The following is a 20,334-nucleotide window of genomic DNA, read 5'->3' as shown; positions in this document are numbered from 1 at the left end:
CCTCTACGGCGTCAGCTTTGGACTTTTGCTCTTCTGGACGACGTAGCTTTCTCTCCAGGAATCGCGACGTTATACCTTCTTTCTTCGTGGTCACCCTCCTAAGTGCCACCTGTTCTTCATCGGACTTGTCTTTCCTTGCTGTACGGCCGCTTTTCGATGGACCTTTCCTCGGCGTACATTGTAACAAAAAGTTACCTAGTAAGTTGTTTTTGTTGGTTAGCCTGCCTAGGTTATGTTTGCCGGCGTTTGCGGTTGGTTTTTAAGATAGTGCCAATAAGTCGGCAGATAAAAACTGATTGATTTATTTAGAAATTGTTACTCCTTATATACATAATATAACGGCATTTCTTAGTTTCTATTTTCTTTTAAATTCATATCCTTAATAACAAAATGTGTATTCAGCTTTTAAGTTCTAAACAGCTGTTGTGTTTTAGGAACAGTTGTTAAGTTCTTAACATCTGGTTTATATTTAGGGTTCATTAGGTGGATTTATTGATCGCAGATCGATAACACCACAACATCTTCGCTTTTTCCCCCTCGTTGCGGGATTTTTCCGCTTTCCTACGGGCCAATTGTCGGCGGCTTCCACCTTCAGCGTACGGACATCTACAGCGATTTCGTCAGATTCTGCGCTTGGGCAACGCATGCTATTCTTCTCTTTGTAGCCCACATTAATCGGTATTTCCACATTGGACCGAGTCATCGCACGGTGCTTTATGTCCAGGTTGATATCGAAGGCAATCATGAAGTCTACACCAAGTATAACTTCGTCGACAATATCGGCAACTATAAAATCGAAATTTACCGATTTTCTACCCATGCTCAGCCTTTGGTAGGCCTTTCCACGTACTGTTGAAGTCTCGCCTGTGGCTGTCCGCAATTTGACTTCATTTAACGGCAATACCTTTCCTTTTACCAAATCCGGTCTAATAATGGACTTTGCTGCACCGGTGTCCAATGTCAAGGTACGCAAAACACCATTGATGAAGCCTTTAACCGTTGGGTTGTGATTCTCCTGCTGGACTATGGCTATAGAGATTGTGGGACCATCGTTTTCATCATCTGCCATCGGCGCCTCGCGATTGACGGAATTCACTTTTTTTGATTCAGCTGATTCTTGGCCACCACTTGGTCGTCGCTTTTTGAAGGCGGTGAGGTGGATCTGGGCCTTGGTTGCCGCAATCTGCATTCTCGTGCAATGTGTCCAGCCTTCCGACAGTTATAGCACGTCTTTTTCGTTCTGGCAGCTCCTCGTTTCACTTTATCTATTACCTGCATTAGTGCATCTTTCATTAGTTTGACAACGGTCTGAGGATTGTTGTCCTCCGCACATTGCAAGCCTCTTGCTTATGTCTGCCACCGTACTTAAGTTCGAGAGCAGCAATTATATCTCCATAGTTGTTTATAGAAGCGGCGGGAATATTCTGTAATACGTCAGCAGCACCGCCCTTCAATGCCATAAGTAGTCGTATAGCCTTGTCGTTATCGTTCCACGAATTTCTCGAATTTCAGAGTGTTATCAATAACTCGTACTTGACCTCCCTTGATTTCCAGTTCCGACATTTTCTTTTCGAGATTCACAAACTTCTCGTCGTGGGCCAGAAATTGTCTATCCAATTTCATTAAATGGTTTTCCACAACCTCCAATCGCTTTTCAATAACTTGCGTAATATCCTCGAGTCTTTCGCTGATTTTTCTAAAACTTGCCTCTAATTCTTCCAATTTTTGGGAATTTTCGTCCAATTCTTCCTTCACCCATTTGAAGTTTTCGTCTATTCCAATAGAGTCCTCTTCCAATCTCTTATTAACTTGCTATCAATGTTGCTGTAAACTCCGTCAGCTTCGATGTCAGCACTTCTGAGGGTTCATTCCTTATCTCAAACTCATATTCGTCGATGTCCATTCTGAGGCGCTCGAACACTTCCAAAAGGCATTTTTGCAGCTCAGCCTTACTTCCGGTAGTTGGCAACCCAATCTTTGATAGCTGCTTCTTCAACTCTTCCTCGCGTAGATCCTTGAACTTCAACTTCATTGTAGGATTATCGTAATCTCACTCCTGACACCAATTGTTACGGAATTAGGTTTAACTAATTTCCGTGTAGACGTTGTTTTATTCCCCAGTACGATTTGTACCAAATAAAACAGGGTTCGTTTTAGATTACGTTTCTACAATGCTTTATTTACTTTATTACACTTATTCGGAACCGACTTCAATTACTAAGCACACAGCTTGTATCCAGTTAGCACGCAGCACTTCTTTAACCGATCTGTTCAGTTCAAGGCTTAAAACACAACTAACTCAATTTTGCCTTTCCTACCGCTATTTATACCCCAAAATCTCATTGGTCGAGAAATATCCAGAACATCTGGCAACACCTCGAATCTGTGCAACGAACACAAAGACGCACATTCGCACTAAGCGAACAACCATACTCACATACATACATGGGGGGAATACAAGTGGACGACAAGCACAGTAATGACGTAATTAAAACAACCAACAAATGCAAGAAAGAAGTAGCAACTAAACGATAATTACATGACTATGGCAAACAAACAAAAGCACATTAATAACGCATATATGTTCGTTCGTGTATTATTTCAGTTATCAAGTTCCTCTGTATCCAGACTCAAGAATTCTGCAACCTGGACTGGTTGCGTCCATAAAGAATGAGGAGACAGGTGAGTGGGGTTAGCTGGGCAGTTGAATAAATGCAGAGTATCGTGTGGTCCCAATCCACATGCTGGGCATATGTTGGGTATCGTGGCCCAATACGAATTGAGGCGGCTGCATCGTCCGGATCTTAACTGAGCTAAAACCACTCGTGTTTGCCTTGACAGCTGGCGTTCTTCTGCTGCGATGGATGGGGGATGGTTTCCAAGTACGGCATTCACACTGTATCTTCGTACTGCTTGCGCAACCATGTTAGTGTGAATGCGATTCAAGCCTGTCTGACAGGCTCGTTGATCTAGCGGTTCTCTTTTATACCTTTGGACCTCTCTCTCTAGTTCATGAAGGTCTCTCCTGACGTGCCTGGGTGGGGGGAGCCTGTCCATTAAATCGTGGCTGGGATGCTCACTGCGGTAACACCCAAGCAGGTACTGCATCGACAACATCTTATTGTGCTGACGCACCGGTAAAACCTTTGCCTCCTCATGAAGATGGTCCACTGGTGTCATGAGGAGGCACCCTGTTGCAGTCCTCAGGGCGGCATTCTGGCAGGTTTGAATCTTCTTCCACTGCGATGCGCTAACTTTTGCGGACCACGCTGGCGCCGCATAGCTTATCACAGACCGGCCTATTGCATTGTAGGTGGTCAACAAGGTTTCTTTATCAGCACCCCAAGTGCTGCCGGCCAGCGACTTGTGAACCTTGTTCCTACTTCTGATCTTATTGCAAATAGCTGTGGCATGCGCGGACGACTTGAACATGTTATCGCACGTTACACCCAGTATTTTAGGGTAGTTAGTGGTCGGAATCAGTGGACCATCGACCAATATGTTCAGTGGAAGCCTCTTCTCGGCCGTTCATGTGGTGAACAGCGTGGATGTGGATATAGCGGCGGATATTTTCATATTCCTCGGATGGAAGAACTGCACTAGGTCAGCTATGTAGACATTTAACCTATCACATATGTCATCGACGATAGGACCCGACGCCAAGATCGTACAATCATCCGCATACATCACGATCTCTATGTCGTCTGGAGAGTGTGGAATTTCAGAAAGGTAGAGGTTAAACAGTTCCGGAGATATCACCCCTCCTTGGGGAACTCCCTGTTTCACTCTACGGGTTTTGGACTTCTTGTTTCTGAATTCTACAAACGACTGGCGTACACACATATAGTTGATTACCCAACGTTTCAAACATGCCTGGAGATTAGTTTTCTCTATATCCTCGAACAGCTTGGCATGGTTGACGGTATCGAAGGCCTTCGATAGGTCAAGAGCCACCATGACTGTTCGGTCACACGGCCTTTTCTGGTTCAGTCCTCTACTGATATGTGTGGATATGGCGTCTAATGCTGTTGTAGTACTATGCATTTTCCGAAATCCATGTTGATGTTGGGCAACTGGAAAACACCTTCTCATCGTGGGGAGGAGTAGCGCCTCTAGGATCTTTGCTACTGGCGACAGGAGTGAAATCGGCCTGTACGATTCACCTCTGCTGGCAGCCTTGCCAGGCTTCAGTAGCGGGACCACCCTGCCAACTTTGGGTGGCTAACGATAGGTTGAGAACACTTGTTAAATACTCAACTCCAGGTTCATCCAGCTGCTTAAGCATTACCATCGATATTCGGTGTGGGCCCAACGCTTTGGATGATTTAGCTTTTCGGATGGCATCTCGTAAATTGTGGTCGTACCTCCTCGGCTGAACGAGCTCTTCTTATACGGCGTAGCACACTTCTCTTCGCCCTATCACTCTCGGGGTGCTCTATGAACTGCCGGTTAAAATAACACGCGCACCTCTTTGGGTCAGTTACTGTCACGCCGTTGAAAGTAACAGCCGTTCTGTAATCCTTCTTTTCCGGACTCGAGAGTGATTTAACCGTTGCCCACAATTTACTTTTTCCTGCACCAATGTTGCATTGCTTCAGATGGTCTAGCCAAGCTCATCACGTTCATTTGCTAGTCCCGTCGCCTCTGCTGGGAAATTTGGTCTTATTTCTGGTATTCGACCAGCAGGTGTGTAGCGAACGGCTGTTTTAGTGATGATGTCTCGGAAATTTCTCTCAGCTACCCGAGGATCTGGGGGGGTGGGCAATTGTCTGAAGCGGTGATTGGTAAATTCTCTGAAACATTGCCAATCAGCTTTCCCATGGTTCAGGAAAGTACGGCGTTCAGAGGTTATGAAGTCGGGTGGTCTGTTTATGGAGACGATGATAGGGAGGTGGTCCGAACTAAGGCAAATGATGGATTGCCAGGATACGTCATTTATCAGACCTGGTGCCACAATGGTGATATCTGGCGAGCTGTGGCAGTTTCCTCTAATCCTCGTAGGAGCGTCTTCATTCACCGCGCAACACGTGGAGCTATCGATTTGCTCTGCCAGCGCTGTACCCCTCTGGTCATTACCTAGGACGGAGTGCGAAAGCTCATGATGAGCATTGAAGTCCCCTAGCACCAGACGATTATCTCCCTCTAAAAGCAAACTAATATCGGGCATATAACGCCGGGCACAGCTATTCATCGGCGGTATGTACACATTAAGCAGCTCTACCTCGGCAGTACCACACTTTACTTTCCATGTATGGGTCACTAGAGCCAAGCTCAAGCGAGATAGGTCTGTACTGGACAGACTGGTGTATTAGGAAGGCAAGTCCTCCTCCTCCGCTTCTTGTGCGATCCTTCCGCAAAACGTTGTAACCATCACAACTTAAGCTACAGGTGGCGGTGAGCTTTGTTTCCTGGATCGCGGCGACCATGATGTTTTTCCGACTCATAAAGTCCACAATTTCACTGACCTTGTTGCGGAGACCGTTGCAATTGAATTGCAGGAATGATGCATTTACGGGCCGTTGAACAACAACATGTGTTAGATGCTGCATTTGTTGTTGTTGTTGGGGAGACTGCGGGGGCGTCTCGTATTCCGACGACGACGTAGAAGACGCACTGGGTGATGTGCTGACGCAGCAAGCAGCAACTTACCTGTCGCTGTAATCCCGGGTGCTACTAAGGCATGAGCACCCACGAAAATGCACCCATTTCATACATCCATTACATCTCACCATTGTTGACATGTGGTGGATGCGGATCTGGCAAACGGAACAGATCCATACTGGCCCAGGGTTCATTTATATCCCGGCACGGACCAGAAGAGCTCGGAGCAGGCATTCCGGGATAAATTACGGCTCCCATGGTGAAAAAATACATGAACACAAACACATAATTGTTGAGGTGACGGCCCCTGGTCGAAGATTCCACCGAGTCAATCCGGTGCATAGAACCGGCCGTCGCATGGTAGTTGTTGTTGCTTAAATAAAGTAACTTAAACCTATCAGTTACATTCGTAACAGTACTTTTACAATGTAATCTAACCAACGCCTCAAAAAGGCGGAAAGAGAGATGTACGTTGTTGTTAGAATTACAATGTAATTTTTCACATTTGAATAATTACCTGTTGTGGGTAAACCAGGAGAATAGAAAAACGAATTTTGTTGGTTGGTGATGTACGATCTATACAACAAATAAAACAAAAGTAGCGAGAACTTGGATAGCGCGTTGTTATTGCAAAAAACTTTTCAAAGGGTTTTTAAGTAAACGAATAACAATGCCAAACATTTTGTGGTTGGAGAGGGTCTTAATTACAAATTAAACCCAACGATAATATGAGGACTATAACAAGGTGTATTGTTATTGCAAATATTCCAATGCAAATTTTCAAGAAAAAGGCTTCGTTAGAAAAGACCCTGGGGAATAACAACAACAATAAAAAATGATCAGCACTCAGACAGATTAGTGCAATAAGATTTATATCAGTGCGTGCAATAATTTAGCAACCCGAGAGTTCAACATCTCATAAAAACCAGTTTTGAGAAAAACGCCATTTAAGTTGCCGATTGAAATTTTACATCCCAACTTAAAAATAAAATGACTACTTGGACCATAGTTTGCAAACTGCTTGCAAGATATCAGTGCTAAATTTCTGTGGAAGATCAGAAATGTTTTGACGTGTTTTAGTGATTTATAAACTCAACAAACTTTTTTGTTGAATTATGCCAAACCTGTAGCAAATGAGCTGTAATTCCTTGAGTTTTTCAAATATGAGCATGAAAGTTTGACACAAAATGAAGTAGAAATCGTAGAAAAGATTGAAATAGTGATTTTTGAAATTATACCACTCTTTGAGTAAATGAGCGATATATCTGCTTACAGTGACATACAGTGTTCAAATTGTTGATAAGTAAACATTTTAAAATCGTTTTGTATCGAATCATTTTATAATTAACATTTTATTTAATCTTAGGTAAAAATTTATGAAAATATGATACAGGGATACAAGGTTGTAAAAAGTCATAACCCTAATGTGTATACATATCTACGTATTATATACATGTAATTCACACATTGCTTAATGTAATTTGTAATATATTCTCTTTAAGGCACCTAATGGATTATATGGACTAAAGCCAGGAAGTGATGCTGTTCTGGGTAGAATAGAATCCAGCTCGAGAGCTATTAACGAAAACAGTATTCCATTTGAACAGTGCATTGAAATTCAGAAACTTCGACCAGGCTCCGGGCACTTAGAAGTTGTTAGCAAAATGGATGGTCCAATAAAATCGGTACAGGTACACGATGTGAAATCAAATCCAGATGAAATAATTCTTGCGGCCGACCCAATATGGAAGCACGCCTCGGTTTTCAATAAGATAATTATAGAGGACACCAAAAAAACAGGCTTGGCTGAAATACAGGTAAGTTGTAGAGTCAGAGGACGTGTGTCTTGCTTTCTCTAAAATCATCAAGTTTCTTATCATGTTGAATTTTGGGTGCGCGATCTGTCATAAGTTAAAATTCGAAGACAGACAATTCATGCGTTTTAAATATTTATAACTTGACAAAACAAAACGGGGAAAGCAATGGCAAACGGCTAAATTCATTTTGTCTTGTTGTTTCAAATTATTTGACGTGAAACATACATTCTTTGCATACAGTTTTTACAGAATTTGACTTTTTCAAGTCGCGATATCTCTGGAGCAGCATCTCCACAGCAAAAAATAAAGTAAATCAAAAACCTCGTTTTGAAAAAAGTGTCCGATTTCACTCAGAAATCGCCATATATTGAAAAGATTTTGTTAGATTTCGTATATAGTGTTGTGTTTGTCAAATCCAACAATAGTTTTTTCAAACTACATAATATCATTCATTTGTTCGACATTTTTATTCTCTTACTTGTTTCTTCTCTTCTATTCTTTTCTGGATTTTATTCCTTTCATTTGTTGCCTGGCACTACCTGAGAAGTATATTTTGTTTTCTGATTTGTTACGAGTTTTAATTATTCTTTATGTTGTGGTGGGTGCTTCACTGAATATATATATATATATATATATATATATATATATATATATATATATATATATATATATATATATATCAAAGTCAAATAGGCCATATGTCTACGGTGAAAATCCAGCCCCCGGATTTTGACTTGAAGTTTTTTCAACAACACTAAGAACTCTCTGGGACATCGCAAATGCATTGGAACGCTCCTTCAGGTAGTTATGGCCTCGAGAAGGTGCAACATTTTCAGAAAATATCGATAAATGACACTGTGCTACAAAATGGCACTCAAAGGCAGCGGGAGATGAAAGCCCTTGCTGACTGTACTAAGAACCCAAAAGGAATTTTTCACCATAGGTCAAGTTTCCGAGATATCGTGTGATTAATGGTTTAATTTTGGCCCCTGAAATAAAATCTTCTAAATATTTAAATTCGCCTTTAAAAACATGCAAATTCTTGCTCAGTATTGACATGTCAAATTGCGCCATTTCTACCAACTTATTTTGAACTTTTTCTTCGTTAAGCTTTAATCCGAAATTTCAATATTCAATTCATTAAAATCTGCTTTTAATTGGAAATCATTATCGTTTTCACATTGATAATCATTCACCGTATTTACTACATCTTATTCACATATAATTCGTAACACTTTAGTTGTAATTCATAACATTTCATTTGTAATTCGATTATTCTATTTGTAAATCGAGAATTCCAATTGTAATTCGATTTATTCCATTTATAATTCGAGTTATTCCATTTGAAATTCGAATTATTCCATTTTTAATTCGAATTATTCTATTTGAAATTCGAATTATTCTATTTGTAATTCGAATTTTTTCATTTTTCATTATTTTATTTGAAATTACAAGTTAAATCATTCGAATTACAAATGGAATAATTCGAATTACAAATAAAACAATTCGAATTACAAATTAAATAATTCGATTTACAAATAGAATAATTCGAATTACAAATAGAATAATTCCTTTGCTGGCGCCTAAAATATTCCTCGACAGTCAATCTTCTTGGGCACTGGGGTAATTGTTGCTGATTGGAGCTGCCTGTTGACGTTGTGACCGTGTTTGGCAGGATCGCCATGTAGGGTTGACCCGCAACCTGCTGTTGGGGAGGCATGCAAATGCTGGTGTGCAATTTTTAAAGGACCTGCCTATGTGGGTTGCCGGCGCTTACAAACGCCACTTGGCACTAAATTTTTTGTTGTTTTGCAGGCACAACTAGTTGCCAGTGCAATTTTCTTCAAGCTCATATAAAAGAGCTAGTTTTACTAGAAGTGTTAAAGCCGGGGCCACCGTGGTGCAATGGTTAGCACGTCCGCCTTGCACTCAGAAGGTCTGCGGTTCGAATCCCAGGCCAAGCAACATCAAATTTACAACGGTGGCAAAATTCCCCCTCAGTAACGCTGGCGACATTTCCTGAGTATTTCAGCCTTGAAAAACTTCTATACAAGTGGTGTCGTAAGACACGCCGTTCGGACTCGGCGATAAAAAGTAGGTCCCATATCATTGAGCCAATATGAATCGGCGTGCACTCATTGATAAGATAGAAGTCTCCCTTGTCCCTTCGGGGATGTTGTGGGAACATATGTATGTATGTATGTTAAGCCGGTTAAGGCTTTGTATAACTTCTTATATTTTTTAAATCATCGTCCTTATATACTAAACATAGCGGTACTTAATCCTAGATTTTTTTACTTAATCTATCCTTAGTCAAACAAAAACAATTCTTAAAACCACAGCTATTAATTAACTGATCTACTTAAAATACTACAGGTGATCGGTATAAGGGTAGTTCACATTGAATCATATATCGTTAAATAATACGTATCACTACAGTAGATTATAGGGAATTGTCGACGTCCATTTCGATGGTTGTGGGAATTCCGTACAGTGAGTGAACACGTTCAAGCTAACAAAATTATGTTTATGTTTTACACGATTAATTCAATGACAATGAATTTGACAACTTAGTGGAAATCAGATGGTCTTTGTCTCCATATACATGCACCATGACCTTCCCCATTTATATTCTTATCCGTGTTATTTCGACCTTTGCCATTCCACGTCAGCTGTTTTTATATTTATAGTTGTTGTTTTTCTAAGCCTGTACAACAGCTGATTGAATGTATCACATTTTTTGCACGATCAACACTACCATCACATTATGTGTATATTTTATTCGTACAGTCCTTATAGAAAAAAATGCTTATTTACAATTTACACAATATTGCAACATGATAAAGAAAATATTAAATTTTAATTTCAGATAAAACTAAATCTATCAAAAGGTGTGGGCTTGTCCGTTGTCACACGATCCCCGAGTGAAGAAATAGCGTACCTCACATTTGAAAATATAGTAGTTGATATTATGCTATCGCCGTTTACTAAATCAATTGACTTAAAGGTTGGCGACTTACAAATAGACAATCAGCTCTTGGAAACAGCCTCCCCGATAATGTTTTATATACCCAAGTCGAGCACGGAAAGTACTTCTAAGGACGCTATTGCGTTTAAAGCTAAGGTTTTACCAAGCCCTAACAAAAACGCAGTGATATTTGAGCATCTATCTGTTCACATGAAGCCGTGTGCAATACTGTTAGAAGAACGTTTGATATTAAAAACAGCAATATTCCTGGGATATGGGAGAAATAGCAATACTCCTCCACAACAAACGGAATCTATTGTATATCGCTTGGATGAATATCCGTTCTCGAAGAATGCAAAGAGATACTACTTCGAAAACCTTATTTTGGGAGCAACACAGGTAATTAATTAAGCTAAATTTCTAAGCAAACCGACAACAACATTACATTTCTAATAAATTTTATATAATGGACGTATAACTTAGCAAAAATGTTTTTATATTAGAGGGTAGTGTGGGGCTCAGTATGGACCCAAAAAACCGGTGGTTTACTATAAGCGCTCATGTAACGGTGGCGGCGATTTTATGTTTTAGATTTATTTTGCAATCGATTTTGGTGTCTATTGTTATAGGTAGACAACTTACGTAGCACATATATTCAAAATAGGTCCGTGTTTTGGTATAACCCCATATATACATTTTAAGACTTTAGCGAATAAAAAGCCTCCTCACACAAAAATTTTCAACATAGGTCCACACTTGGAGGTAGCCCCACATTCATTAAGGATTAAAATCACAACTTTCCGCGATTCACTTTGGCAGTTTTGTTGAGATTTGTATTCCTTATTGTTAAGATAAGATAATGCACATTAATTTCAGTTTTACACTGAAAGAAAAAGCTTCATAATATAAACGAAATCTTACGTTCCATCAATGAAATTTGTCATTGATTTTGAACCAACGTAGAGCTTCATTGAATAAACAGAAAAATCATTGAGCTTCATTGAAGTATAACTAACGAATTTGTTAATTAATGCAATGAAACTTCTTCATTGATGCAATGAAATTTCTTCATTGATGCAATGCAACCTCTGCATTAATGCAATGAAATACTTTCATTAATGTAATGAAATACATTTCATTGATGTAACGTACGATTACATTTATGTTATGAAGTCATTTCATACTCACGTAATGAATAAAAATTATGTCAATGTTTAATTCATTTTATGGATACAACACGTATTTTTAATGTCTCAGGTATTAACTACATACATTATTGAGCGTTGTCACCTGTAAGTAAAATTGAAATAATAAACAATTTGTTAATAAATTAACTGGTTTCCTAAATAATAGCATACCTTCATATTTTGCCGCTGAGCCATCCCCTATGTACGTCCATAATGTTGGTATACAACATACAAAATTCAGAAGAATATCAAACCATAGAAGAAAGATGAACAATAACGAAATAGAAAAATATATAATGGGGGTATACGAACAAACAAGCAAATACTTACGCAATTACAAAGAAAACATAATAGTAACAACAGCTGACAAAGGAAACAAAACCGTAATTTTATACAAAAATGAATACAAATCAAAAATGAACTTATTATTAGATGACAAAACAACATATAAAACATGCAGAATTGATCCAACAGAAAAATTACAAAGGACCAATAACAATATTGTAGCAGATCTATACAAAAACGACTATATCACAAAGATAGAAAAATTTAAACTAATATGTCACTCATCTGAAGCTCCTCAACTCTATGGACTGCCCAAGATCCATAAGGAAAATATACCCCTGAGACCCATATCTTCATCTACAAAAGTACCCTGTTACAACATGTCCCAATACATAGGAAAAATACTCAAAAACATCATCTCAATGGACTATAATATAAAAAATTCTATGGAACTCAAAGAAAAATTAAACGAAATAAGTTTGGATAAAGACGACATACTTGTATCATTCGACGTAGTATCATTGTTTACGAATATACCAATACATTTAGCGATTAAGAACATACTTGACAAGTGGGAAATCCTACAAAACACACGACAATTCCTAAACGAAGATTCTTGGGGCTCTTGCAATTTTGTCTAATAGACAACAACTACTTTAAGTACGACGAAACTATATATACTCAAACATTTGGTATGCCAATGAGCAATCCACTATCGCCAACAATTGCCGACATTGTTTAAGACACTCTATTGGATGAAGTTTTAAAGGAATTAAGACAAAACAACGTGCAAATAAAACTTATATCAAAATACGTTGACGATATATTTGATATAATAGACAGAAAATACATGGAAACAACATTAAAACTTCTCAACTCTTATCATAATAAACTGCAATTCACTGTAGAAATGGAGATTAACAATAAATTACCATATCTAGATATGACAATCATCAGAGACAAAGACCAAATTAAAACAAACTGGTACAGCAAACCAACTCCTTCTGGCCGAATGATCAATTACAACTCAACCCAGCCGAAATCAATGAAAATAAATACAGCTAATAACCTAATAAACAAAATATTTTTCCTTAGCAATGAGGAATACGAAAATATTAATAAAAACAGAATCACAGAGATATTACTGAAAAACAATTATCCGAAGCATACAATAAACAAATTAATAGATAAAAAATTGAAAAGCATAAAATACCATCAACAAAAAAGCAATTACAAAGAATCCAGACATTTTTACAGTCTCCCATTCATACCGAAATTGACAGATAGAAATGCATTAAGAACAATAACAACAACAAACGAAAGCCAAGCCACCATAGAATACAAATCATATGACACTTTACATAGACTATTTTCAAAACGAAACAAAACCGACAAATTAAAACAGTGCAATGTTGTTTACGAAATAACTTGCAATGGAAAGGAAGGAGAGCCATGTAATAAAGTGTACGTGGGTACAACAAAAAGAACGCTAAACACAAGAATAAATGAACATGAAGCAGATGTGAGGAAAGGAAAAGAAAGCACAGCACTATCACAACATATTAAAGAATTTGGACACAGCGCTAATTTCTCAAATGTCAAAATACTGGACAGAGAACAAAGAGAAAATAAAAGATATACTCTTGAAAGTTTACGTATTCAAGAGAGAATATATGAGTCCATTAACACCAAAGAGGACAAAGACAATACTAAATTGCAATATTCTGTTGCAATCATTTAAGTTTATACGGTTCTGTGATTTAGGTTAAGGATTTGCTGCAATATTTTTTTATACATTATTAGTAATTATTTTTTAAATTATACAAAATCTGTGCTGTGAAGTCCAGTTTTTTATATAATAAGAATAATAATTATTGGAAATGCTATAAAAACTAATTGTAAGTAAATTAAACCAATGATCAAAAAACTGTATAAAACAAATATTGTATTTTTGTCAATAGGATTTTCTAATAAAAACTCCTGAAGAAGTTGGAAAGTCGCCAACGAAACGTTGAGTAGATAATGAAATAAATTAGTTTTATTTATTCCATCACATAACTGACCAAATCAGCCCAGTGAAAACCACTTTATATTAATAAATAAACACGGTCATAATATCCACAAAATAAATAAAGCGGAGGGCCCGCCGGAACAAAAGGAAGAAGAAGCAGAAAATACTAACGACAAAAACCACAACCATCAAAGATTTCTTTCAACACATCAAATACAAATATAATGCTGAAACAACAAAACACCTAAAAATGTATTGTCGAACAATTGAGAAATTAGCAAAACAAACAACACGATCCAAATTCTTACAAGAATGCAGACAACTGGGGATAACTCCAGCACACATAACACACTCAACACAACATACAAAGGCTTTAGTGAAAACAACAAAAATGAAAACAAAAATAGAGAGAGCAGAATATCAATTTCACTGTAAGTTATTGAACATTGAGATAAAAGAACATCACATTAACATCAAAGCAGCAAAATTAGAAATAGAGAATATAGAAGAGGAAATTAAAAATACACTGGACGAAACAGAACTAATAAAATTTAAAAAGGGACAATGGACGAGATTTAAACGCATAAAACAAAAAACAAAAACGACACATTTATCCAAACTAGAGAAATTAAAGCAAGAAAAATTTAAAAAATTAGAATTAAAATTCAACGAAGACTGGTTTGTTAATTATACAAATATTACATTTTCTATGGAAAGTAAATGGCTTCTGTCAATGGGAAAAAAGTTTGCTCTCCCAGTTACCAAGAAAAATTTTGCTTCTATACCGCTCATAGCGGACATAGAACAGTGGGTTCACACTATAAAAGACGAGAGAGAAAAAGATTTAATACGAGCAAAAATAGCAGGCAGAATATCAAACCATAGAAGAAAGATGAACAATAACGAAATAGAAAAATATATAATGGGGGTATACGAACAAACAAGCAAATACTTACGCAATTACAAAGAAAACATAATAATAACAACAGCTGACAAAGGAAACAAAACCGTAATTTTATACAAAAATGAATACAAATCAAAAATGAACTTATTATTAGATGACAAAACAACATATAAAACATGCAGAATTGATCCAACAGAAAAATTACAAAGGACCAATAACAATATTGTAGCAGATCTATACAAAAACGACTATATCACAAGAACAGAAAAATTTAAACTAATATGTCACTCATCTGAAGCTCCTCAACTCTATGGACTGCCCAAGATCCATAAGGAAAATATACCCCTGAGACCCATATCCTCATCTACAAAAGTACCCTGTTACAACATGTCCCAATACATAGGAAAAATACTCAAAAACATCATCTCAATGGACTATAATATAAAAAAATTCTATGGAACTCAAAGAAAAATTAAACGAAATAAGTTTGGATAAAGACGACATACTTGTATCATTCGACGTAGTATCATTGTTTACGAATATACCAATACATTTAGCGATTAAGAACATACTTGACAAGTGGGAAATCCTACAAAAACACACGACAATTCCTAAACGAAGATTCTTGGGGCTCCTGCAATTTTGTCTAATAGACAACAACTACTTTAAGTACGACGAAACTATATATACTCAAATATATGGTATGCCAATGGGCAATCCACTATCGGCAACAATTGCCGACATTGTTTTAGACACTCTATTGGATGAAATTTTAAACGAATTAAGACAAAACAACATGCAAATAAAACTTATATCAAAATACGTTGACGATATATTTGCCATAATAGACAGAAAATACATGGAAACAACATTAAAACTTCTCAACTCTTATCATAATAAACTGCAATTCACTGTAGAAATGGAGATTAACAATAAATTACCATATCTAGATATGACAATCATCAGAGACAAAGACCAAATTAAAACAAACTGGTACAGCAAAACAACTTCTTCTGGCCGAATGATCAATTACAACTCAACCCAGCCGAAATCAATGAAAATAAATACAGCTAATAACCTAATAAACAAAATATTTTTCCTTAGCAATGAGGAATACGAAAATATTAATAAAAACAGAATCACAGAGATATTACTGAAAAACAATTATCCGAAGCATACAATAAACAAATTAATAGTTAAAAAATTGAAAAGCCTAAAATACCATCAACAAAAAAGCAATTAAAAAAATCCACACATTTTTACAGTCTCCCATTCATACCGAAATTGGCAGATAGAAATGCATTAAGAACAATAACAACAACAAACGAAAGCCAAGCCACCATAGCATACAAATCAAATGACACTTTACATAGACTATTTTCAAAACGAAACAAAACCGACAAATTAAAACAGTGCAATGTTGTTTACGAAATAACTTGCAATGGAAAAGAAGGAGAGCCATGTAATAAAGTGTACGTGGGTACAACAAAAAGAACGCTAAACACAAGAATAAATGAACATGAAGCAGATGTGAGGAAAGGAAAAGAAAGCACAGCACTATCACAACATATTAAAGAATTTGGACACAACGCTAATTTCTCAAATGTCAAAATACTGGACAGAGAACAAAGAGAAAATAAAAGATATACTCTTCAAAGTTTACGTATTCAAGAGAGAATATATAAGTCCATTAACACCAAAGAGGACAAAGACAATACTAAATTGCAATATCCTGTTGCAATCATTTAAGTTTATACGGTTCTGTGATTTAGGTTAAGGATTTGCTGCAATATTTTTTTATACATTATTAGTAATTATTTTTTAAATTATACAAAATCTGTGTTGTGAAGTCCCGTTTTTTATATAATAAGAATAATAATTATTGGAAATGCTATAAAAACTAATTGTAAGTAAATTAAACCATTGATCAAAAAGCTGTATAAAACAAATATTGTATTTTTGTCAATAGGATTTTCTAATAAAAACTCCTGAATAAGTTGGAAAATAGCCAACGAAACGTTGAGTAGATAATGAAATAAATTAGTTTTATTTATTCCATCACATAACTGACCAAATCAGCCCAGTGAAAACCACTTTATATTAATAAATAAACACGGTCATAATATCCACAAAATGTTTTAGTTTGCTATTTGTATTTTCTTTTAACATTAAACACTGTCAACCTTCCTCTGTAGATGTGGTAAAAATACCAATCCTTTGTTGTAACTTCTCAGTAATGAAGGAAGCTGGGTAGATAAGGGCACGAACAGGATGGGAAACTCTCTGGCGAACAATATTCACTTTAGCCCTTCCTAATATAACTTTTCTATTTTCTGTGACATGAAGTACTTGTCTATTTGTCGAAGACTTACCAGACGAAGAACAGGAAACATCTGGGTTTGGAACTGAAGAATTCCGCGAGGCAACTGGAGTGCTCGAACTAGAATGTGACGACGTCGTAGATTTTGAAGAACCTATTTTTGAAGACATTTCACGATGTAACAGCGTGTGATGTCGCCTGTTACATTTGGAACAGTTATGTTTACTGTGGCATTTATATGCTTCATGGCTAAACCATTTAGGCAACAATTGTGGCGTCGAAGTGCCGAAAAGCGACTATCGACAGACAATTTTAAGAACTTGGCACAGTGAAACAGGACTTAAAGGGTGACCGAGATTGGAACACAAAATACAATATTTACCTGAAGGAGTGGAAGAAGACGTGAAGGTGGTTTGTTTGGAAAACCTAGAATGCTCACTCTTCATCGTGAATTCGATTCAGAAGACACGTAAGTGTCTGAATTCTTTCTGTAAGAATATATCTACAGATTCCCATGAAGATAGGACCGATTTATTTCCAACATTTTGTTCCCACAATTGAACAGTGTGGTTGTTTGTGGGTAATCATTGGATGCAAATGAAAACTAGAATCTTGCGATCCGTTTATTCTTTTCATTACGTCGAAACACCATAAATTTCCATAGCAGACTATTATACCCCGCTGTTATTGTATCAATAGTGAACAAATTCTATATCAAGGACCGGAAGGACTAATAATAAAGTTATTGGTTATTCACCAGAATTCGTACATTGTCGTACATCTCCTTCAAGGCATTCCTATTCGTCAAAGGGAACTTTGAAACAATATCTTTCGCTTCGCCACTAGTGTTCTTCAATAAGTGGCATAGCCTTCCTATGTCACTCAAGTGCTTGTTATCAATACACAATGCTGGGAAAAGATCCCCAAACGTAGGCCACGAACAGGGTTTAAAACCCAGCATCTAAAAACATTAGCATTAGCTGTACATTTCAACTGCTACATAATATTGACACACACGGCTAAATAAGCAACCGAACGCATATTTAGTTTTGTGCATTTTTGCTCATTAGCAACGGAGGGTGGTTTTGTGACTAGAGTTGCCAACGCAGTAATAAAACAGGTGTCATTTAATGTCAAAATGCCTCCATCATATGGTAGAACCCATGTGAAGAATACTAATTATTATTGTTTAAAAATAAAAATATATATTGAAAGGCTTCACCAAAAATGCACATGTCATTTGAACGAAAAAGTGGAATTAATTATATTGTGATTTTTAATGCATTACACTGGTACTCAAAATCTCAAATCAATTGTTTGCTGAAAACCTGGCTAAGCCGTTGAAACTTTGTTGATTTTTCTCATTTCTGATATGTGTTGATCATGTGTGCTGCAAAATATGAGTATGCGTGTCGGATGCTTTTTTATTATAGCGACAATATCAAATAGCATCAACATCGCAAGCAATATTTTTGTGAAATTTGTTGCTACATGTTGCCGTTGTTCATTGTTGCTAAACATATTTCGAAGAAATTTTAGCAGGCAAAGCTGCAAATATTCGGTGCTATTGCTAATATGGCGTTAGCAAGCAATATTTTTGTGAAATTTGTTGCTACATGTTGCCGTTGTTCATTGTTGCTAAACATATTTCGAAGAAATTTTAGCAGGCAAAGCTGCAAATATTCGGTGCTATTGCTAATATGGCGTTAGCATTTTAAGCCCTGGCCACGAAAGAAAATTGAAAATGGCGATAGGTGGAAGGTTTAAACAATGGAAAACGTTATCATTGGATGGAGCGGATACTTCGGTTGATGACCAAGTGATATTCAGACCTTCAGAAATTGAAAATATTTCGCCAGAAGTGTGATAAGAAATATTCGAACTAGCTCGATGCTCATAGGGTTTCCGATATCCATGCAATTGTATTTATATATGCCTTTAAAGCCATCTGATATTAACACTCTGCTGATGTAATGTCGTTAGGATCGTACTTATCAGCAGTTTTTAAGAAATTAAGACATTCGTCATACATCTCTAACTTTTTTCCATATTTCTCTAAATTCTGCAGCCTGAGCTTCAAGAATATAGATATGCATATCTTCATGTCGGAGAGAAGTGAAGTTGGAATCAAACGTAATAAGAGCATCTGTAGCTCTGATGAAGCAGTCTAGTGGAGTAACCGACATTACGATGAAGATCGAAATTAAATCTGAAAGAAATCGAAAAATTTCCTGTCAAAACAACATGTCCTCAGGAGGAAGAATCACAATGCACGAACTAAAGTTTAGCAAGCCAACGTCGGAAATCTGGGATGGCTTTTCTTAAAATCTGCCAAATTATAAATGTTTGTAAAATTTGGGCCGAAAAATACACCTTATTTTATTGTAGCAAAAAGACAATAAAACTCACGGAAATATAAAAAATTGCAAATCAAGCAAGAAAGGAAAAAAGAAACCAAAACTTTCCGAAACTTCCAAAAATGGATGAAAATCCTAAAATTTTTAAATAAATTTGACCAATGTAGGGTGCACGGACTGTAAGATGTACTCCAATTGTCATTTGTAGAGTAATTTTGCAAAAAATTATCGAAAAGAAATTTCATGAAAATATTTAAAATTTATTATTAAAGTTTTCACGCACCCCTCGTTTATTTCACTTTTGGCGCTGCCCTCGTATGTATATTAGGAACAGGTATGTGTGCGTAGCGGTCGAACGATCAACAGAACAGATTACTGCAGTAATGCGTATTTACGCCAACAAATACTATCAATTGCTACACTCTTTAAATTTGAATATTATTATTTTGAGTATTCTTGCAAAGTGATAGGTATTATAATAGTTATTATCCTTGAAGAGAATAACAACAACTATAACGACGCGACGGCGATGTAGGGCGAATGTATGAAGTGAAATTAACATTTTGTTATTTCACAAAAGGAAAATAACACTGTGCTCACTTTTGCGGTGCTCACTTTACTTAAAATAATGACGAAGCTGATGATAATAATTATGTTGGTAGCTGACGGATTCAGTGCGACTTTAGTAAATAAAAAAAACAGTTGCTGTTGCTTGACAAATGAAGAGAACAGGAATTTATTTTTGCTGGAATTGTAGCTCGAGAGACCAATGTCTAATCCGGCTTGAAGCGACCAATGTTTGCGGAGACAATAAATGTAAATAAACCAAGAAAAGGAAAACAAAACAACAGCAGTATCAATCAATCCTTTATTGAATAAATATT

At 36.8% G+C, this 20,334-nt stretch overlaps 1 protein-coding gene across 2 annotated transcripts in view; it reads left to right on the top strand.

The window, feature by feature from the left end:
* Vps13D (vacuolar protein sorting 13D) overlaps positions 1–20,334 on the top strand; it is a 672,569-nt gene that overhangs the window by 569,788 nt on the left and 82,447 nt on the right. For both annotated transcript variants that reach the window (XM_073982994.1, XM_073982993.1), the window contains exons 16-17: positions 7,104–7,418; positions 10,288–10,785. In XM_073982994.1, coding sequence (XP_073839095.1) covers positions 7,104–7,418; positions 10,288–10,785 — 813 coding nt within the window. The remainder of the gene's footprint in view (positions 1–7,103; positions 7,419–10,287; positions 10,786–20,334) is intronic.

This window comes from Musca autumnalis, unplaced genomic scaffold (genome assembly GCF_047663935.1).
Source record: "Musca autumnalis isolate F117 unplaced genomic scaffold, ASM4766393v1 scaffold_4, whole genome shotgun sequence".
Lineage (NCBI taxonomy): Eukaryota > Metazoa > Arthropoda > Insecta > Diptera > Muscidae > Musca > Musca autumnalis.
This window is presented reverse-complemented; position numbering and strand designations above follow the sequence as displayed.